This window comes from Festucalex cinctus, chromosome 2, assembly GCF_051991245.1.
Source record: "Festucalex cinctus isolate MCC-2025b chromosome 2, RoL_Fcin_1.0, whole genome shotgun sequence".
NCBI lineage: Eukaryota > Metazoa > Chordata > Actinopteri > Syngnathiformes > Syngnathidae > Festucalex > Festucalex cinctus.
Genome location: NC_135412.1, coordinates 16,567,780 through 16,591,128, shown reverse-complemented (window position 1 = coordinate 16,591,128; position 23,349 = coordinate 16,567,780). Strand labels below are relative to the sequence as shown.

At 40.0% G+C, this 23,349-nt stretch overlaps 2 protein-coding genes across 5 annotated transcripts in view; one reads left to right on the top strand and one right to left on the bottom strand.

Annotated features, from left to right (window-relative positions):
- Positions 1-14,956, bottom strand: part of magixb (MAGI family member, X-linked b) — a 76,852-nt gene extending 61,896 nt beyond the window's left edge. For 3 of the 4 annotated variants that reach the window (XM_077513346.1, XM_077513348.1, XM_077513349.1), the window contains exon 1: positions 14,285-14,516. In XM_077513346.1, the coding sequence (XP_077369472.1) occupies positions 14,285-14,367 (83 nt within the window). In that variant the 5' untranslated portion in view covers positions 14,368-14,516. Of the gene's footprint in view, positions 1-14,284; positions 14,517-14,723 lie in introns of those variants that run through there. The other variant, XM_077513347.1, reaches the window with a different exon arrangement.
- A 2,310-nt stretch (positions 14,957-17,266) lies between these two features.
- gpkow (G patch domain and KOW motifs) lies at positions 17,267-23,217 on the top strand. The gene is made up of 11 exons (XM_077513343.1): positions 17,267-17,473; positions 17,638-17,840; positions 18,115-18,248; positions 18,362-18,468; positions 19,243-19,456; positions 19,531-19,663; positions 20,789-20,957; positions 21,037-21,157; positions 22,110-22,179; positions 22,841-22,926; positions 23,003-23,217. The coding sequence occupies exons 1-11, from the start codon at positions 17,289-17,291 to the stop codon at positions 23,132-23,134; spliced, it is 1,554 nt and encodes a 517-aa protein (XP_077369469.1). The 5' UTR covers positions 17,267-17,288; the 3' UTR covers positions 23,135-23,217.
- Positions 23,218-23,349: the final 132 nt, after the last annotated feature.

The window sequence follows — 23,349 nt, the reverse complement described above, 5'->3', positions numbered from 1 at the left end:
GACCCGGCCGGTCCTTTTCGTGGGGTGACTCACTGTATGTCAGTCAGTGTTGTCATCTTGTCTTCTTGTTAGCGTTAAGCTAATGAATTTGTTGAAGAGCTAATCTACATCCTAGCTACCCGAGCATGACAAAAATCGAAAATATACGCTGCTTCAGTACGCCACAAAGATGAAGACGGACGGCACAATGCAGAGTCGATGTTTTCTTGCGAAAACAATGCATCACTGAGATTTGTGACCTTCAGGTCATGAAAGCGCTGACCAGTCCAGATCTCCTTTCACTGACTTCCTCTCCAACAGAATTGTGCTCAGGGACGTGGAGGTCCCTGTGGCCTGCGACCCCTCCAGTGAAATTTCAGACAACAACAATCAGTCAGTGAAAATGCACATCCTGTGGAATCTATTCTTAGAAATCTTTTTTTTTCCTTTCTCCTTTTCATTTGTCTACTCAGACAGAGAGAAAATAAGCTTGTAGCTTAAGGCGATAAGAGCACATGGAAGAGACTAACAGCTGTGTCACATTATTGTTGACAAACTTTTTTCTATTGCCCATGTGACGACATGTATAGTACCTATGTGCAGTGCCACTTTGGGATACAAGTTCAATTTGTTCCATGAGCACACTCTTAACTCAAAACATTTCTCAAATTATCTGTACTCACTGAAATGACTGAAAGGCTATGAATTCATTCCAGCCTCCCCGTCAAAAAAAAATGTGGTTATACAGGAAAAACAGCACTCTGATATCGTACTTTAGAAAAACAGAACAACATAAATAGAATGTAAAAAAAAAAAAATGTGTATAAACAGCTTGCACATTAATGCTACCATTAATTTCATTCAAGTCATTTTTTGCTGAGGATAAAAAATATATATGCATGTAAAATGTTGCTTAACCAAATAGTTTTTCCTTCTAAAACCATGACTATCCGTGCTAACGTTAGCGTGTCAATGTCATTTTGTTTTGTTTGTTAGCATTAAGCTAAGCAAACTAATTCATAAGGCTAAGCAATGTTGTTTGAAATACAAAATGACATTCTCTTTTGTTTCATGTTTAGTGTGAAACCAAATAGTCTTTCCTTCTAAAACCATGACTATCCGTGCTAACGTTAGCATGTTAATGGCGTTTTGTTTTGTTTGTTAGCATTAAGCTAAGCAGACTAATCCATAAGCCTAAGTAATGTTGTTTGAAATACAAAATGATATTCTCTTTTGTTTCATGTTTAGTGTGAAACTATAAACCTCATCTGGGTGTGGCATCTTCTTTTTTTATGAATTGTTCCCTATAGTTGCCAAACTGCGGCTTGTTATGAAGTGCCTTGCTGAAGTCACAAGCCACAAGACAGTGCAAGTCACCACTGCACATAGAAATCAAGCAGAAATAATATCTCAAGATGTGAATGAATTCCGCTACGTATTATTTATTGAGGCTGTTCATTTCTTCAAGTTCTATGTAGCACATTGGAGTGAAGGCCGCTCAAGAGCTAGGAGCTTTGCCACCAACATGCTCAATAATTTAAAGTCGACCCAAAGCGCAGAAACAAGCACACGAGGGCAAGAAAAGCGTACCACACAGACATCAATTAGGACGACTGAATAATTGAATGGCTCATCGAAAAGTCAAGAAAGCCTGCAAGTGACCTGATGGACTTACAATAGAACACATTTACTTGGAGGCGCCATTGGGGATGTTCAGGAGCAGACGCCAACACTTGCGTTTGGGATATACGCCACTATGTGGCAAAAGATGCAAGGACTCGGTTCATGATGTGTTGTGCTCAAATGTTGAACACATCAGCTAATCAAATGATAATGCTAAGCTAATGCTAATTTGTCCTGTACTTTTGAATACTTTCATAATGTAAGCATCTGCCTTTCTATCTTTTCTTCCGTTCTCCTGCATCTACTCAAATGCGCATATTTAAATATCTGTGTTAATTAGGGTGTTTAATTCCTTAGCATTGCTTATTAATTTAAATGTTAATTTATTAATATTAATATTAATTTAACCATTAAACCATATTGCTTGCATACAATAATTACTCACTCCAATGTTGAAAGTGTGACCAGCAATATGCTGAATGTCAGTGAATGAGTTCATCCATTCAGCCCCGACTTCTGAACAAAACATTTTATCTTATTATGGTAGCCCTACCAACAGTATTGTTATGCTGGCTGGCACCTGTCAGCTCCACTGATTTTCCTCACACTCCTATCCACCCACATAGCGTCAGCCGTCAGCCATCCAAGTCAAAGGCGTCCGCGCCAATAGATAGCTCACTGACATTGACTTTGTCCACAATACTGTTTTTGTAAAAGGCCGAAAAGATCACGCCTACGTACGGTAAGCAGATTCAACATTTAAACACAATAGTTTATTGCTAGGGCGGCACGGTGAGTGAGTGGTGAGCACGTCCGCCTCCCAGTTTGGAGGACTCGGGTATGAGTCCAGGCTCCGGCCTTCCTGGGTGGAGTTTGCATGTTCTCCCCGTGCCTGCGTGGGTCTTCTCCAGGTACTCCGGTCTCCTCCCACATCCCAAAGACATGCGTGGCAGGTGAATTGGTTGCTCCGGATTTTCCCTAGGTGTGCTTGTGAGTGTGGATGGTTGTTCGTCTCTGTGTGCCCTGCGATTGGCTGGCAACCAGTCCAGGGTGTACCCCGCCTACTGCCCAAAGTCAGCTGAGATAGGCTCCAGCACCCCCGCGACCCTTGTGAGGAATAAGCAGTCGAGAAAATGGATGGATGGGTAATTTATCGCTATAGGCACTGGCCCATATTTGGTTCTGATACTAAGATGATCATGAGCAAAAAAATGTCGCAGTACGGTACATAAAATTACAGCTCTAAAATTAACTTTTTTTTTTTTTTAACTGAAATTATTTTTCAAGGTAATTTTAATTATTTAAAATTAGTCATTATTTTTCACGTTTTAATTTTTAAACAAAATATAGATATGTGTATCATACTAGTTTTAAAATAAATAAATAAATGTTGATATTCTTCTTCTGTTTTTATTCTTAGAAAGTTACAAATGTTCAATCACTGGTGAACTATTTTTAAAACAGACCTACCAGCTATTCATATTGTCCTTGGGGCTAACTATTGTCCGCTGACACTTTTTTTTTTTTTTTTGCACATTAATATTAGCAAAAAAAGGTATCATCTCGCTCCCTCCCTTCTCCTCCACCATTAGGGGGGAGTAACTTGGAAGAAATTACCTTCAAAGAGGGCAGCTCCTTTACTCAACTCTGCAAGCTAGACATCTAATTAAATAATAATAATAATAATAACAATAATAATAATAATAATAATAATAATAAAAGTATACCTTATTACCAGTATGAGTGGTTTTTGAAACCTTGGCTTTTTAAAACCGTCATAGCACTAGCAGTAATCGGCCCATGCCAAATCCTCAATTAACATCGTAGATATCAACGACATCATTCTGGCTAGTTGTAATTACATTTTGAATAACTGAAATTCTCATTCAAGATATCTGACACAGAGTTGTGACTAGTTGAAACAACAGAAATAGATATGTGTCGTGTCGTTCAGTTTTTCCGATTAGCAATACGCGCAACACATCCAGCTGAGCTAGCTGTAAAATGTAAAGAAGGCTTGTTGTCATAGCGGCCAAGCAGGCTTTGACGTCAGAGGTTGCTGTGATCTAACTCTGATAGTTCTTCAAAATGAACACACCGCTGTCGACGTTCTGTTTCCGCTCTAAATGTGATCCGCGATAAACAAATTAGTCGCTTCTATTAGCTCAGCTAGAATGCTCGATGACTTTACGTAAGTTGCGTTGCTATTTGATGTGTTCTTCTTTCAAGTTCAACTGGTTGTCTTTCCTAAATGAGGATCGGGGTGAATATTGATGAGCCTGCTGCGTGTTTTGTCAGCTCGAATGTGACCGGCGTGCCTAACAGCCCTATTTGTCTCTCCGAGCACTCGCAGCAAATGACCAAGCGAAAAGACGGAGGACTTTTTCATATGTCTGAATAAGCAGCACCAAAGTCAGCATGAGCAACCATTACATAATAAAATCATTGCAGACCAGTTACTGCACATTCAGAGGTAAACAAACAGAACACATTTCTATTTAACGGCATGCTCATTTAAACAGTGCACACATCTGGATAATTGTGATATTCACAGAGTGACCACATAACAACTGAACACGTGAACGCACAAAATATGGCAAATATTTCCATATGTGTAACATACTGGAAGGAAGACAGCAAGCGCAAAAAAAAAAAAAGTAATTCATTGAGTTCACTGCCCATATGACAGAAGGGAGCTGAAATGCACAAATTTGATCATTCATCATGACCAGACACGTCCAGCACGCAGCTGACATCCATCGGGAGACAAGCGTGAGATGCTTGTGTGAGCTAACATGGATCATGTGCAAATGGACAGACAGCTGTTTGATTGCCGCTTGCAGCCAGTGGCGTGCGCTGGAGAAAAATCAACCAAATTCAAGAAGATGAAGGAACACGGCCATGTGTTTTTAACATGTTTTGACATAAAGTGACGTGGACGGAGATATAACTTTTCTACTCATTACCACCTTAAAATAATGGCCTTGTAATAAGGAGAACACAATCCCCGGCATTGGCATGACAACTGCAATTCACCTTCTCTTGTTATCTATAGTAGTACCATCCATCCGTCCATTTTCTGAACCGCTTGCTCCTCACAAGGGTCGTGGGGGGTGCTGGAGCCTATCTCAGCTGGCTTTGGGCAGTAGGCGGGGGACACCCTGGACTGGTTGCCAGCCAATCGCAGGGCACACAGAGACAAACAACCACCCACACTCACAAGCACACCAAGGGACAATTCGGAGCACCCAATTAACCTGCCTTGCATGTCTTTGGAATGTGGGAGGAGACCGGAGTACCCGGAGAAGACCCACACAGGCACGGGGAGAACATGCAAACTCCACCCAGGAAGGCTGAAACCTAGACTCGAACCCGAGTCCTCAGAACTGGGAGTGCAGATGTGCTCACTCACCCACCGCCCCACAGTAGTACCAAAAAAATTAAATAAATCAAATTTCTCGTCATGAGATGGGTCAATAACTAATGTTAACGACTGCAAATGCAGTGTGGCGCAACAACATAAAACTGTTGGCACTGATGAAAGAAACTGAAAAGAAGGGAAACTGGCAAAATAAGAACAGGAAATATAACACAAATAAAACAGAAAAACATGGAAAATTTTATTTTTTTAAAAATTAATTGAATTGTGGAAAAAGTAACAAAAATATATTGGAAATAAAATTGAAACTAATAATACCAAATAAAATAAAAAAAAAATCCCAAAACTAAGAAGAAAAAACGTAACAATAAATGTAAAAAATAATAGTAATAAAGACAAAAACTATTTTTAAATTAAATTAATAATGATAAAAATTACAAAACCAAAAAGCACAAAATAACACAAGTGAATTAATATGGACAAAAATAATGAACAAAAAACCATCATGTTGCCTGTGAGTATCTGTCTAAATGTGTTTGTGTCCAGATATCCGTTGCTTAAAGCGGAGGCTATGTGCTTATTTTAAAAACACAATGTGTAATTCCAATTTTAGTTTCACCTTCAAGTTCAATTGAAAGTTGTATTACAGCTTCAAGCCTCTTTTTTGAAGAAGTGTTCGCTGTTTGCCAAACTACTTGCTGTGAAGTCTGTTGAGTCACTTGCTACCACACAGCTCACCTGTTTTCTGGGTTTTGGTCACGTGACGTTCGCAAGCGAAACCTATGGACTCTGTCACGTCCATTTTAGTCGCCAGCTGATGTCAGTACCGGCATAAACGGGTGTTTTTTCTGCTTAGTTCATATACTACAAACACAATATTAATCAATCGACTCGTGGGGGTATGTAGATAGAAAATTTGACTTGACTTGAGTTTTTGTTGTGAAATCAATGAATAATCGTATTTATCAATCATGATTCTAATACTAATCTAATTTACTGACTCCCCCCCCCCAATAATGGGCCAGCTGTAATTTGCATTGTGCACAGCAAGCGAGGCCATGATTTTCCCCATCACGCAAAGCAAAAACAAAGCCTCTCTATTCCGCTGTGACGTGTAAGTGAAACATGCCGCTTCTAATCTTCCCGCAGCATCCTCCCAGGGGTGACGCGGAGGTCATCCACGTAAAGCATCTTAAATAAGCGGTGACCTTATGATCATCGCAACTACAAGTGGAATGTGCGCAAGAGCCTCCTCGCACCTCCGACTTCCTCACCTGGCATCTTTTCAGGCAGGCGTGACCTGACCTCTCCCTCCCGACATTCCCACCAAACTGCGGCAGTCACACGGACTGAACTAAAGCTGCGTCCTGCTCGCCCACTTCCAAATCTAGGCCATGTGAGTGCCGAGCAAAAAAAAAAAAAAAAAAATGGACAGCAGTGGCAGATTTAAAAATAAAAGATTAAATGCTTGTGGCTGGAAAAACTACACAGTGACATGGACAAGCACGGGAGCGTGCTTACATTACACACTCAGTGCCGACCTAGTACATGAAAAAGCTGATAAGAATACATGGATTGAAAAGTACTGTGGCAGTTCTCCGCACGCACCCAGCAAATCTCAAATCCATGCCGGTGGGTGACTACAAACACTTCACTCTGAACTGCTTGAAGTTACACATGAAAACATTGAAAGTAACAAGCATTGACATTTACTCATATTGATGCTAAAAAGTGAAAACAAATGATAAGAGTGAAAAGAACCAAATTCGAATGATTAAAAAAACACACACACACACACACACCATTTCCATAAAAATCACACTTTGAATGCTCAGGCTGTGTCTGTCAAATGCACTGAAGTTACGCCCCTCTCATCTGTCAATCAAATAGCACTTCTACCAAAAACGGATGCTACTTTGGCTAGCATCTTTCTTATAAATATCTGTACAACAAAGCGCTATAAATTGGCCACACCAGTGCACGACCCCGGCCTATACGCTGGCTATTAAGTCAAATATTCGAAAAAACAATTTACCTCACTCTTCCAACTTCTCTCCATAATGTGTACCGGTATGTACTCAAGGCTGACAACAAGGCACTCTAAAGCGGCCACTCCAGTATGAAGCTATTGCCCACATAATGGCTGTCAAGTCTGACTTTTAAAAAAATAGCAATTTATTTCCCGCTCCTTACTATTTCACCATACATGACGTACACTCACTCACAGCCAACAACGAGGCGCTCTAAAGCAGACATGCCAGCAGATTGTCTGAAGGAAGTTGCATTTTCTTAACATAGGTATAGTTAGCTCATGAACTGCACACCACAATTGTGCTAAAAAAAAAAAAAAAAACTCTGAAAACTATTCAACTCAAGTTCTTATAGTGGGGGAAGGATGACTCATGCCGGACTCTAAAGTACGTCAAGCGGCGTCATTTTAGCTACACTTAAAAGCACTTGGGAAACTGAATAGTGAAAAACAGTACAAACGCTACCTACATATTTGTAGTTCGCACCATTAGCATAATTCCAACAAATATATGCAAACATGTCAAATGTAGTTACAGACATATCTCTAAATTGACTTTCCAGGGCTTCACATTTTTAAATATTACTCAAATGTAGCAATACTTCAGGCTCTACATTTGAAAACAGCTCCTGGGTCAGTGACTATGTTTACATGCAGCCAATAACACTTTTCAAAATCTGAATATTGGTAATATTCGAGTTTTAAAAGGCCATCAAACACGTGCAAAAACCCGAATAAATAAGACGTTGGGTTACCACTTTTCTAAGCCGAATATTTGGTCATATAAACGTGACCGGGTTACCTCCATTCAACGAACGTCCGTTTTTGTTCTGTGCATGCTCTACTCTCAAGAAATCTTGGTATTCAATTACTTGTATGCGTGGCGGCCATCTTACGTTGCCACTCACTTAGCAGCACTAACTTGAATACATTGATTTCTCTGTGACATTTTCACATTATTTTTAGTCTCTACGGGGAAAACGCCACAGTGCGTGTCTATACACACATAAATGTGTGCATGTCTGTAACCCACTGGAAATACACAAGTAGAGGTTAAAACAAAAACAAGGCAACGCATCCGTGAACCACACTTATAGAGTGAGGAGGAAGAAAGTAGAAAGTTGTAAAAATAAAGGTAGAATGTATACGGGAATAAAGCTGTCCGCTCACATACGTAACGGGTTATCCCGAATGTTTCCAAAAATTGAATTTTGGCATTAACCACAATATTGGCTGCATGTAAATTTAGCCCATTGCTGATTGTTAGCAACTACATATTAATTCAGTGATTCAAAGAAAAATCTTTTGTGATGAAGGTTCACACAAACTAATGTAACTACGATTGATAGCTCAAACGTAAGTGACAACGGGATGGGGGTTATGTTCTCTTCGGGGACACTTGATCATACAGGATCAAGGTCAAGAAAGGCATGTGCATGTTGTGCTGTGTACATTCGGCTGTGCTGAGGAATACCGCTGAGACAAGAAGTCCTCTCACTTAGTCTGCCATGACACATTACGCCTCACACCGCGGCCGGAGATGAGCTCTCGGCAGGAAGCGCAGACAATCTCAGCAAACTATCAGCTGAGAATTACATATGAAAAATGGCCAATATTGTACTTTTATTCTTTCTTTTTCAGCTATCTGAAATATTCATTCATCCAGGTTGTTGTTGTCTGAGAAAGACAAGCACAACAGTTCATTTTGGGATCGAATCAACGTCCTGAGAAAACTTGAGTATTTATTTTTTTGTCTGGCAACATTTGACTTTATTCATTACATTTTAAAACTCAAAAAAAAAAAAAAGAGAACTTTCGTCCCCTGAGCTCTTTTTTTTTTTTTTTTTTTTTTTAACGGATGATGATATGACACAAAAAAAAAAAAAAGACAGCGAGCGAGGTAAAGTCAACCGTGGTTGAGATATGACAGACTGGGATCTTGGGGTCTCCTTGTGAGGGTACAAAAACAGGCAGAGCAGCAACATGGAGGAAAGTCAACAAGAAAGCATGAACCACAAGATAATTCCCTTCCGTGACCTTATTTAAGAGAACTGTTTGATGTGGTTGGCTCTAAGAGTGCATGCATGTTATGGAAGACTAAAAACCACCAGCTTCTGGCATTTAAAAAAAATCTCTTTAAAAAAATAAAAAAACACCTATTTTGGCAGTCAGTTCACAACATTAGGAAAGCTATAAATGCACATGTTAATACTGTAGTGTGTCCAGATTATTATTAAAAAAAATTCTGTGCCAAGTAATAAACATGGCTTTTGATGTCCTTGGTCAGGAAAGGGCAAAAATTGTTGTGGCTGCATCCAGCCCAGGATTCTTTTTCAATGTTTATTCATCAAGGCCATCCACATTCAGCCTTTCTCAGTGTTTTTACTTTGTATTTTTGCCTATTAAAGACTCTGTTTTTCATCTTCCATGTCCTGTCTGCATTTTAGGTCCAAATTCCACACCGTGACAAAAACAGCCAAATTGTCTTTGTGACTCCCAAGCCTTGAATATTAAATATGTTCAATAACATTTTCATGTGTGTGGGAAAAACGAAAACTCATGAGTCATGGCTCTCTCAATTATGCCGTGGAACAGTGTAGCCAATCAAGGATGCACCCAGACTCAGAAAGAAAGAAACAACCGTAAATAAACAAACAAACAAACATGTCATACCCAATGGTTTTTTGAGGGGGGACATAAGTGAGTTTCGTTGTTCGTCTCTGTGTGCCGTGCGATTGGCTGTCAACCAGTTCTGGGTGTACCCTGCCTGCTCCCCGAAGACCGCTGGGATGGGCTCCAGATGGATGGATGGATGGATGGATGGATAAGTGAGTTTCCATATAAGGAAAGTGTTTTCCAAAGCAAAAAATTTTTTGACGACGTCTCCATTTTACAATGCTCCCAGTCTTCTGGTCTTGTTCGGAGACACTCTGGGAACATTGGGTCAATATATATGGAAGTGTTTTTATTGTTCTTTGTTGTTGTGATATCATAAGTGATTGGCAAATTTCGTGTTATATTTAATGTTTATCAGCATTTTTTAAATATTTTTTTAAGTATTTATTTTTTTCAATCCATTTCAATGGCCGTCAATTATACGTCTGTTTTTGCTATGGCAGTGGTCGACTGTCGACCGAATTGCTGATTGACCCCAAAAATCCTGATCGCATAAAGAAAAAATGAAAAAATAAAACGCTAAATAAACAAAGCTATTTACATAGACATATTGCTCAATCTTATGATCGTATTGGTGATTGGTTATCTTTTTTTTTTTTTTTTAACTCGCTGATAAATGATCCAAAAATCCTGATCATGTAAAGCCTACTTTACATGTTTTTTTGTTTTGTTTTGTTTTGTTTTTTAAGTACAGGGAGTCATTGTGTTACGTCGGCGTTCCGTTCATACGCTTGCGATGTCATCCGAATTTCAACATAAGTCGAATTTCCCCATTAAAGTCAATATTGACATCAAAATAATATGCATTAAAAAAAATGTAAAATACATTAAAATATTTTTTTTTTAAACAAAAACAAAAAAACAAGATGCTGTATGACTGTCCGACTGAAGCTCAAGTCTTTGCCAATCGTCGGTGTCTCTCCTTTCTGCGATCTTTTTTTTATGTCTAGCTTCATTTCAATGCAAATTGCTTTTTCTTTTGGCTGGACCAACATTGATAGAAGATGTAGCTTTGTTCTTTGGGGCCATAATGTGGAAAAAAGAGGGTGAAAAAGCCAAAGATACTCCCACAAGTGCACAACTAGCTAAGGGCTAAATAGCGGACGAGGGGAAAACACTGCGGGCTATATGGCGGACGAGGAGCCAAAATGGTGGACAGGGCGTAACCGTTGTAAAGTCGAAACGCCTTAGGTCGAGTGCGCCTTAACTCGAGAACTCCCTGTACAGAGCGTGAGCACTTTTGCCACCTCTAAAAATGGTCGAGTCGCCATACTGCATGTGGGTGTGGTAACCTTATAGGCTGCTGGCTTCTATTGAAACAAAAATTAGTGATTCACACGGAAGGTCACACCTAAGCAGGTCTTCTTCAGGTGTGTGTGTCTTCCAAGTGCGATGGTGCTGATTCAGTACAGCGCCGGCTGAAGGTGACCCCTCCCTCGCCTGCTCCTGCTGCCTGTCTCACCACCCGATATTGATCCCACTTGTCCAACTCACATCAGACTCAAGGATACACGGATTCATTGCTTTCTTGACATTTCGGATACGGCCCTGTGTAAATCGGAACACCACACGATCTCTTATCGACTTGCTCACGCCATCCGAGTTTAACCACTTAACGGCGGCTTATCTCATCCAAATTGAATCAAATTGAAGGTAAACATATGTTTCTGCTCTTGTGATTGTTGAGATTTGACGAAATGTGGGGAGGACTAAGAATAGAGCGGACTACAAGTGCAGAATCTAAATGCAGTGGCTGGGAGCAAAGGTTTGGACCACAGATGGGAGAATGTGCCTGCGTAGCCCTGCCCTGTCAAGGGTAAACTGCACACACGCACACACTCGCGCACATAAACACACGCCCACATATGCACACACACACATCATTTTTGCCTCACCTTAAAACAGCAGCATGAATATGCATAAAGCCGAAGGACACGGGAGGTACCTAATTAGGCAATCAGCAACTCCCCAATGCATTCCGATGACAGAGGATGAATGCGCCCGGCTCTTTATTCCCTTCTTGTTAGTCATGTTGCCCGTCCGCACGCATTCCCACTCACGGGGTGAAACAAACTTGGGACCATTATCGACGTTATTATGAGAGGGCGAGAGCAGGCTTTGCTGTGTTATTGTTAGAGCAAATTCATCACAACATCCTTGACTGCAAAGAGCAAAAGAGCACGGTATAAAGTCAGGGCCACGCAAACTCATCCGTCACTCCCCTGCGTCACGCAGGGACACGCCCTCGGCAAATAACACATACCTTGAGGCCGTTATGTGCGTCCTCGGGCAAAGACGTCCACAAAATATTAATCTAGGTTCCTCGTTGTGGTGAGCTGGAGCCAGTCACAGGCTCACAACTGACAGACACCCTGGACTGGTCACCAATCAGTTGCAGGGAACCTTGAGATACGAGTTTGATACAGAACCACACTTCTATGTCAAAGCATCATTCCCCATTAAAATGAATGGGAATGCCAACAGTCCATTTCAACTTCCCAACAAAACAAAATGTTAAAAGCATCGATAACATTTCACATTTACAGTATAAAAGCATGATGATGTACTTAAATAGAATGTAATGAAATAAAAAGTATTTGCCACATTTGAATGGACAAATTTAGAGTGCACAATTAAGCTAACATGCTAACATTCAAGCTCCATACAGGAAGGTCGGAGACGTCTGCTCGAAAAAGCAACAGCATACACCACCATTGTATGCTACCAGGAAGCCAGTATTCACAAGTTTTTTTAAGATACGATCTGTCATTCTGACAATTTTTTTTCTTCGCTTTGACTTGTAATCAAAAACTAGATACGAGCACAGTATGGTGGCAGTGACTCGCCACAATTCACAATCAGCGGCAATTTCTCAAAAATGTAGCTTAAAGCTGTTTATTATTGACACCCCCAGTGGAATTTTTATGTCAAACTAAAGATTAAAACAAACAAAAAAAGACAATTACACATTGTGTATTCTAAACAACATTGTTTTAAGAATGTCACCACTAGTTTAATGCTACCAATGACGGGCTAACAGTTAGCATTAATATTTGCTGTGTTGCAACTAGTGTTGTTCCGATACCGTTTTTTGGCTCCCGATACCGATACCGATACCCAGCTTTGCAGTATCGTCCGATACCGATACCATACCGATACTTAAGGTTTTTTTTTTTTCCTCAACATGAAAAAGCTGTCCTGCCATTGGTTCAGAGCATTCAAGGGCCAATAGGATATCTTAGATCGGCATGCAGTGAACATGTCATATATCGGTGAATGTTGTGCACGAGCAAGACACAAGATACTGCATCCAAAATCCTATATTAGCGTTGGAATTAATGGTATCGGCATGTTACTTGTGAGTAGTCACCGATATCGATACCAATGTTTTTATGCAGTATCGGCACCTCTACCGATATCAGTATCGGTATCGGAACAACACTAGTTGCAACCCTTTCTTTATGGCAACAATATTTAATGCAAAGGGGCTCCCACGTTTATGACATTTGAGTTTCACACTCAGTATTTTAATAATAATAATAATAATAATAATAATAATAATAATAATAATAATAATAATAATAATAATAATAATAATAATAATAATAACAACACTCATTTAAAAAATTGTAAGAATTTCTTCCCCTTTGTCACAAGTCAAGTGTGGCTCCACGTGAAAGAAACATTTTTTCTATTATTTGTCAGAAAATCAATTCTAAAATCAATGAAAGACATCATCAGGGATCCTTCACAAAAACAATTACCATCTGTATCTTTATTTTATGATTAAGCTGATATTTTAAATGTAAAGTCCGCTCACTTCAGCAATACGCGCCGTTGCACGATAACGTCAGTTAAGAAAAGCGGAGTCTAATTCATTCTAATTCATTCATTCCTGTGTTCAAAAGGAGCATATTTTCATTTCTCCTTGACCCAATGACATCATCCAACAAATGTTCAGGAAAGGTGGCATAATTTGAAATTTTGACTTCCCGAAGAGGCCCTCTGAGTCTTGGCGATTTTCATTGCTTGTCTATAACTATATTATACTGCCTCCTGGTGGACTAGGCAGGCACAATAGAAGAAGCGGCACAATGGTTTGAATTGAAGCATTAAATCATGATGCACCCACTCGGTAATTCTTTTTAAATTCAACTTAATTGCATTATTTTGTTACACGAGAAAGAAAAAACAAAGATAGAGTGTTATTTTCCTTATTTAAAAAAACATTACAAACACTTTTATTGTGCACGGATTAAACACATTTCCATGCATGTACATGGGGAAACACGATTTGAGATACGATTGCTTTGAGTTACAAATTCAACTTGTATCTCAGGGCACCAGAGGGAAAAAAATTGATGGATGGGTGGAAAAATAAACAAAAACACTTGAACGCCCTCATGAGAAACAACATTGGCTCTTTTTTTTTTTTACGATGCAAACTTTGGGGTGAAAAAAACCACCTGCAAGCTCACTTGGCTCACCTGCTGAGCCCAAACTTCACCTTGTCCACGTGACTCGCCGCACACGTACGCCACATGACATCGTATGCCCACTCCACGCATGCACGCGAGGGATGCATCCAGTTTACTGACCTGCCGTGGCGCTGACACACACACATCCTCTTCAAGCAGTTGAGCCGCTCAAAGAGGATCCGTTTGAACGCGTCTATATACATTGCCGGCCGCCCGGGGAGTGCCCGTTTAATCCTGCACTGTGGAATGTATGTTTTGATGTGGAGAAAGCGCAAGCGTGGTGGCTGCAGTGACGAGTGCCGCCGCCGCCGCCACGTCCCGGAGAAAGAAAGTCGAAGAGGATGCGCGCGGCTGACGGGATATTTGGACACTAGTGAGAGATGTTAGAGAGAGGAGAGAGGAGAGAGAGAGCGGGGTGGCACATTGACATGCTCACGCACGCACACACAATCTGGCAAGCTGCTTATAAACGTGTCGCTCTATGGATCAATGCCTGACATGCTCTTTTGACTTATGACGTCACCGAGTAGCACACTTTTCATTCCGAACAAGCCCTTACCTCCATGTTCGCTTTTTCCGCTGCAAATTCACTATGGACCACTTTCCTCTGGCACGGTCAATGGGCTACATTTTTCTCTTTTCTTTTTTTTTTTTTTTTTTAAACTGGCGGTATTGGCGAAACAAATAATTTAGCCCGAGGTGTCATTGAAGTGCAGGCGTGGTGCGTTCAAGACACCGAGCGTCTATTGTTGCACACGACGAGCTGGGAAGCTGCATGACTCGGATCGCAATTGTCGGAGATGTCCACAAGAGAAAGGAAAGAGATTCCGACACTGCTCCTGGGAGGCGGAAAAAGTGGACAAGAGGGCAAATACTAAGAAGGTCAAAAGGGAAGTTGAGGGAGGGAAGAAAAGGAGTTCAAAGTACCGCCCCTTGTTTGTATCAGGAGATGATCTACCTGCAGCTGCATCACTCCCCACACAATAACAAAGTCTTCCATTTCCCATTTTCAGCGGCCTCATGCTTCTTTTAAGTACTCGGGAAAGAAAATAATCTTTACTTATTTAGAACATGGTTGCAGAATAAATATTAACCATAATTACACGTGTTCAAATTAAGTAAACTCAAAATGTTTTTTCTGGCTGCCAAAAAAAAATTGTAGCTGCAGAAGCGTATTGCTGCCAATTCAGAAAAAAAAACAGTTATCTCACGTTACGATATGATCATTTAATTAATTTTATAAATTCATGTTTAGTAAGTAAGTTCCACATTTAAACGAGATATAACTCACTGTATAAGTTTCACATTTTAAACAGGAAGTCGTCAGGTTAAAAGTTGAGTCAAATATTTTACACACAAAGCAACCCACTGAAATTGGGTTTTGGGTTGCTTTGTGGGTTATTAATTTAATTTGACCCAACTTATTGTTTTAAATAACTCATTTTTGACCCAGTTCAATTGGACTAAACAATTAACCCAAAAAGTTGCGACAAATAACCCACAAAACAACCCAAACTTTTTTTTAACTTTAGGGGTTAAATAACTCAAAAAGTTGCAGGGTCGGTCCATTCTTGATATAATTTAGATAATTTTGATCCAACAATTTTTAGTGCATCTTACCGTAAGATGCCATTTTCTTTCCTTTCTGGCAAAAGCTTCCGGAAATGTATTTCGCTTTGTTTTTGTTTCATGACGTCTTTACAGCACATTGGTGAAAGTATGTTTTTGTTTAGCTTGGCCTTTGGGACACTTCATTTGCCTTGTTGTAAATGTGCTTTTGTATGATCGCAGATGACTGTGGTTTTTGCTGCGCCTACCACACCTTCAGCTGGGACGTGACAGTGATCCACTGAAGTCTAAAAACAAAAGTTCAGTTCCAGGAAGTAGGAAGCTCACCTAGACATCTAATCATCCCTGAACTTGTGAATGAGGCAGATGAAGTGCAGCTCTCCTGAGAGTGAAAGTCGGAAGCTTGCACACTGACCCGGTGTCTCCACAAGGACCCTGACAAGAAGAGTTGAGGAGAATCTATGTTGTCCGACCTGTTTGGACATCTAAAGATTCTATCATTATGTCTGACACATAACATGCGCAAATGGAACATCGGATTTTTTGACGGTACATACGTAAAACCTTCACAACCATCTGAATCCTGGAATCCGCCAGTGAAACTGCAGAGAAATCCGAGTTCACGTCGACACTCACGGATGATCAGTTTCATTCTAGGAACCTCTTACAAACACTGAATTAGGCATCAAGGAACCTTCCGACTGGCCACTTTTATCTGGTCATATGAAAGTCTTTCCTTACTTCCTTACACAACAGAAGAACGTCCTCTGAAAATAATTCCCATTACACCTCATGTGATGACTCTAACTCAGTGATGATATTGGAGGTATTTTGCTCCCACTATTGTTTTATATGCGGCAACAAATAAAAGTTGTGCGATGAAAAATAAATTGAAATCTGATATGTCATTTTGTATGAGATATTTTGTCTCCCACGAGATTCTTCTACATGGATTGACATGGTTAACGAACTAAAACCATTATTTTAACATCATATTTAAATTATTCAATTGAATCGAATGACACTTCGGATTGAATCGTTGCTTTACTATGTAAATAGTCACCACTCGTGTCAGAAACACATCCGTACAAAAATAACTACTTTGTGCCTGGAACAATATAGAAAAGTATCAGAGCAATCAAAAACAAAGCATTATACAGTATAAATATATTTGCCATAATATATGTACGTAGGTTGTTATTTTTCAGGGTAGATGAAATAAAATCAACAACATTCAAAAGACAATCACACCTCATTCCGTGAAAAAAACATAAAAACACACACACAAAAAAAACACAACAACATTAGAAAAGTAGATTCTTTGTACTTGTGGGTCCAAGAAATTGATGACGCCAAAAGATGTGTCATGAACACCAACAGCTTCTCCTTTAATAAAACTTATAAGGAAGAAGTCAAAAGTTTTTACAGCTAGTGCAAAGTTTTTCATCTATGATGTGGTCTAGCCGCTTGTTGGCGCTCGCGTTAAAAAAAAAACAAAAAAAAAAAACTACTACTCCCATGATGCTGTTTTATCTCGTGACGTCACTAGAACACAATGGCGTCGTACGAGAACGGTTCGTGCTCCCCCTCGTCTTCCGAGGTCCAAGGCGAGAAGAAAACATCAGTTTCGTTCGGTTTCGCTAAAACGTTGAGCAAATTCAAACCTCCGAGCGGCGACGCCGTGTCAACGAAAGATGACATCGATTATTTGACCGGAATCACCAGGAATGAATTACAGAGGTAAGCTAATGCTAATGTTTTGTTTAAAACGCTAGCTTCAAAAATGACTTTTTCATTTACATTTGGGTTTTGACTGCTGTTTTAATATTTTAGAAATCCGCTAAGTATAAATTCGATTGTGAGCGCTAAAAAGAATCTTCGCTAACTTTGTGTAATGTTTGTAGTACGAAGCCATCTGAAGGTCCAACGGAACGTGTCATCCCTCTGATCCTGAAGAACCGCTGGCGCGCCCGCGATCAAGAGGACCAGGACCTTGGAAGTGCAGATAAAAGTCGCAAATCGGATCAACTGAACGGCGACGGGAGTGAAGACAAAACTTACGAGAATGATTCCGTGGAAGCTCAGGCTGTTAAAGAGCTCATTGAAGGTGTGTTTACTTGCAGGGCATCATCATTTGCCACCTTATGTGTTCACAGTCAGACAATGTACTTAATGCGCAGACAAAGAATTTACTCAGTCAAGTGTACTGTTTGTAAGTGTATTTTGATCAAGTACATTGTAGAAAAGAGCTGTTATATGTTTTCAAACTTAGGATGTAAAAGGTTGTGAGACAAATGAATACTCAATATAGTAAATAAAATCTCAAGTACACCACCGCTTATATTTACAGTAATGGCTGACTTCCTGTTTGCTTGTGGTAGATTCAAGGAGGAAGCTGGAGGAGTTGCAGTCGGAGGCTAACCTCAACCTCACCATCCCCCTGTTGGAACAGAACAAGGTGCCTGATGGCTTTGAGGATGGAGACCGTTTAAATGTGGAGCTGCGGCCAAAACCTGTGAGTAGGTGGACTGAGCGCAGAATATCAATATTGTGCAAATGGTCACAATGTGGCTAGTTGGATTGTATGATCTATATGTGTTTGTGTGCGCGAATGTGTGTTTCCCTCAGTCAACGGAAGAGGATTATGAGCGAGTTCCTGTTGAAGGCTATGGCCTAGCAATGCTGAAGGGAATGGGCTGGAAAAAAGGTGAAGGCATTGGGCGCACCTTTAAACAGTAAGTCTTGTTCTCGTGTGTTTCATTACAAGTTCAATTATTGGGCAATTCTATATATATTACTGTATTCCGTAAATGAATGAAAATTCTACACAGCTCCATTTGGCTGCCAGGTTTTTGTGCTATAAAAAATGAGATCAACAAGAATCATTTCAAAACTTTTTCCGCCAGTAATGTGACCTGAAACACAACTCAATTGAATAGAAGATAGAAATATTCTTTGTAAGGGGAAGCAAAAATAAAAAACTGCAATAATATGGTTGCACAAGTTTGCACATCCTTTGTAATTCGGGTTGTGACCGTGTTCATAGTGGACCAATCACATTCAAACTCATTTTAAATGGGAGTCAGCGCACCTGCCACCATTTCCAGTGCCTCTAAGTAACCCCAAATAAAGTTCGTCTAGTGGAGTGATTCTGTCGTGTGTGCACACCTGGGCAAAGTTAGCCATCACACCATGACCTGAACTTGGGCCAACTTCAAAGTAATAGTGGACTAAGACTATTTGCATTGCCGCCAATGTGTTACTCTATTTGTTAAACTTTGTTTTGAAGTTAGGCTTAGCATGTTACGTTGCGGATGTTTCATCTTCCCTGACATGTCAGAATGGTATCGAATGCGTACTTTTTTCTTTATTTTTTTCTTTTGTGTGTGTTTACTTTTTCCACCAACCAATCCGTGGACCTGATCCGAACCAACCGCGGATCAATGATGATCCAATGCACCGCTAGTAATGACCAGTTGTTTTGTTGTTATATTTTTTTTCTGTGACAGAGATGTGAAACCATATGAATACAAACCCCGTGTCATTGGCTTGGGTCTCGGGGCGGATCGCTCGGCCGTCAAGGATCTGGAGCCCGGCAAACGTCGGCGCCCGCCCAAGCCCGGCGAGGAGCGCGACAAGGAGGAAGAGGAGGAGCGGCTGGTGTTGGCTCGTGGCGGATGCGTGCTGCTGGAGTCAGGAGCGCACAAAGAGCGCTACGGAAAGGTCAAATATATTTTGGATCGTTCCCACGAGAAGATGCACAGCGAGCCGCTTTAACCGCATTCTGTCGTGTGCAGATTGAAGCGCTGGACACGGACAACGCTCGCGTTTTGGTCAAGTTGGCAATCGGTGGCGATGTGGTGTCAGTCCACCAGTATGCTGTCAAACTGGTCAAGCAGAAAGAATACGACCGATACGGCAAAGACCTTAGTAAGTGGTGGCTGGGAGGGCTGATTGGGTTAAGTTTTTTGGGTTAGGACTGGAGTCGCAGGGATAAAAGTTATTTGGCTACTTTTTGCCTTCATTCAGTGCAATATATCGTCGTCATCATGTCACGATATTAAAAGCAGCCTATCTGCCATTTGTGGAGTTCTAGCACCCTCTAGTGGCTAGTTTTTTTGTTTTGTTTTTTGTGCAGTGTAATTTTTACAAAGCATGTTTTGGCCCTTCAATGTTTAAAATCCATGCTCATGGTCAGATGAAAGCGAAGATATGCTTGTGAACCGAGTCAATATGTGGAGGAACTTAATGTGTGCTGTTATTAGAAATTAAGTGCCTGCATATTGTTATTAGAGATTGTAGGTTATATGCATTGCTGTAATGTACAAAAGAACACCGTTTTTTTTGTTTTTGTTTTTTTGTACGAGTTCCTTTTCTTTTTACAATATTGTGACCTTTTTTGTATCACCAACCTCCCCACAATATTTTGATAATTATCGTATTGTGACCTTCATATCGTATCGTGAAGTTTGGATATCGTTACATCCCAAGAAAACTGAACATCTTTGCATTTTCTGTGGATGTGACAGACCAAACAAGTTAAGGAATCAGTTAATTTCTGCATGCATTTTCTGTACTGACAATTTCAAATAATGTGCTATTTTTAAATGAAAAGGATGTAAAATGTTTTTGTCTGATTCATCAAAAATTAATAATAATCAAAAGATTAATCAATTATTGAAGTAATTTTTTGGAGCAGCCCTAATTCAGTGTTTCCCAAATCTTTATTGAACCAAATCACCTAATTTGCTTTGCATAGAGATTTTTCTAATAGGCTTGCATTGTTTTGCATTAAATTTGAAATTAACGCTATGATTTTAATGGTCCAGCCCACATAAACATAGCCCCTGAACTACAAAAAGTTGGACACCCGTGACAATTGATATTCAACTGATATTTTAGTCAGGATTACACTAAAATATATTTTCCCCCAACAGCCTTAAATTCAGCAAAATCCTGATTTATCCCCATGAATTCTCATGGAAAGTGTCCTGGAATTTTGCAACCCGAACAAGTTATCATGGAAAACACTAACAAAGAGTTTCTCCCCATCAGGTCGTCTCAGCAAAGCACATAAGACCAAACTAAAAGAGGAGAGAGTGCGTGATGAACGCCAGCAACAGGAGGAGAGGCGGCACACGGACGAGGTCAAACGCGCGTCTTCCGAGAGAGACGGAGGAAAAGATAACAGGAAAAGGAAACACGGAGAGTCCAGCCATGACAGGTCCGTCCATAAAAAATACGCAATCTGCATTGTTTGTGCTACTCACCTTCATAAAGAAGAATGCTTATCCTTTTTACAGAGAGACGCCTCCAGAAAAAGAGGCGAGGCAAGCAAAGGCTCCGCCCTCCTGGCTCCAGAGAGACTTGAAAGTTCGTTTTGTGGACAAAGATTTCAAGGGGGGCAGATACTACAACTCAAAGGTATTTGGCCCATCAGCTTGAGCAACGTCTATTTCGCAACTTGCATTGAGACGAGGCACATATTTGACATTGACTAAACTCTCATGACAAAAATGTCCAGATTTTCTATATGATATTGTTTGGTGGACTTTGATGGTCACTTTATAAATTGCTCTTTTTTTAACAAAAAAAAAAAAGTCCTAGATATGGTATAGAAAAGTAATACCATACATGGAAGATATTTGTTTGAGAAGTATTATGGTAGCTAGTATTTAAAATGACACATCTCAAACGACAAAATGTACTACAGTATTTTCTTTAGCCCATTCAGGCCTAAAGTGCCCGGCAAAACGTGTCTCTCTAATCTATACGCGACTTTCGAGTGACCCCCGAAAACCTGGTTTTCCTGGAAATTCAAAAATATTAAAAATAATTGATATCTCAGCTCCTCAAGCAGATAAAAATATAATTCAAAAAATTTTTCGTCGTCCATTCCGTTACAAAGCTGTTTGAATTTTCAACATCTTCATTGTCTACAAGCATATTTCCTAACAAAATGCCACCGTCGACTGGTGACACTGATTTGAATTCCTCCCGCGCCGTCATCAATCACGTCATTTATTTCAGAACTCCCGCGAATCTGCGTAAGCCATAATAAAAAATAAAATTCCCACGTCACCCTCTCGTGTATATTCTGATGGATTTCATCAGCTAAGAGACCAATAATTAGTCCAAACAAAACAAAATGACTTATCCACTTTTAAGAGGCAGTACTTTCCACAAATAAATCAAATGTTTAATTTGTAAAAACAAAACATGTTTTTAGATTGGGGGAAGTGTCCCACTTTATATTTCTCATTTCCTTACAATACATGTCTCTCACAAGTCTCATACTGATCTGAAACGGAATATTATAGGTCAAAACGTCAAAATCAAGCCATGTTGTTAACATTATCATATTGTCTTATTTCAGATGCGCGTGGAGGATGTCGTAACACCTTCTACCTGCATTTGTCGAACGGAAGAAGGAAGACTGATAGATGGTAAGTCCATAGATTTGTCTTTATTAGTAATTATTCAATAGATCAGTGATTCACTATTGGATTGCACAAACAAGGTTTATCCGGTTTTAAAATTATTGTTGCACCATTCAAAATTCATCTCAGTTTAGATAAATATAAGATTTAGTTGAACTGAATTTAAACCGATTTAATCAATAGGGACAAAACTCTTCCTCCTGAACTGGCTGACAGTTTTAACAGATTAAGCGGTGTGAAAGCGAAAAGAGACTGCCTATATTTCTGTCACTGCCAAGTTTGACAGTTGGTCCAGTCTACCTGCTCAGCTCCAAAACTGCTTCCTTGGTAAACCGGAATCTCAAGAAAATTTCCTTATCATCATAAAATTCAAGAGAGCCTGTCTCTCAATTTTCTTCAAGGAATTTAATTATTTTTGCTGTATCCACCGAAAATACATCCAATGTTAAAGTTAAACCTCCCCAACTCAGTCACTGTAAAATAATTCTCAATCACAGCTTTAAAGAGTGTTAAATATGAAATCTTCGTCGTAATATTGGGGGAAAGGAATTGCTAGGACGTTATTTTCCCAAATCAGGGAAAATGGTTTTGGAATATTCTTAATTGCAAACATCCCTATAACATATTGCTTCAACTGAATGTGACCATTTTTTTTGTAATGTGACAGATGTGAAGCAGGACATGCTGGAAACAATTGTGCCCAAAAGCGAATATGACGCCATCATGGTTGTACTCGGCGAGCATCGGGGACAGGTGAGTCCTAAATTATCCAGATTTTCTTCAGGAACGTTTCATTGTGTCTGAAGTCATGTTGTTGGGCTCCGTGCAGGTGGGCCGTATTCTGCAGCGGGACAAGAACAAGTGCAGAGCGATGGTCCAGCTTGACAGACATGAAAAGAAACTCTTCACTTTGGACTATGACTTTATTTGTCACTATTTGGGAGCGACAGACCATTGGTGAATTTGGGCATTTGATTCAATATCTTATTGGAACAACAAAATAGCATTTTGTAATGTTTGTAATAAAATCAGGAATTTGCACAAGAGTAATTGTTTCACTAAATCAGTGTTCCTCAATTCCGGTCCTCAGGCCCCCCTAGCCAGCCTGTTTTCCATGTCTCCCAATTCCCAATGCAGCTGATTCCAATGACAGCTAATCAGCCAGCTCTGGAGAAG

Coding starts and splice junctions, on each gene's coding strand:
- gpkow (XM_077513343.1), top strand. CDS start 17,289: ATGGCGTCGTACGAGAACGGTTCGTGCTCCCCCTCGTCTTCCGAGGTC. Junction 19,457..19,530: donor ACAAAGAGCGCTACGGAAAG/GTCAAATATATT, acceptor TGTCGTGTGCAG/ATTGAAGCGCTGGACACGGA. Junction 22,180..22,840: donor AGAAGGAAGACTGATAGATG/GTAAGTCCATAG, acceptor GTAATGTGACAG/ATGTGAAGCAGGACATGCTG.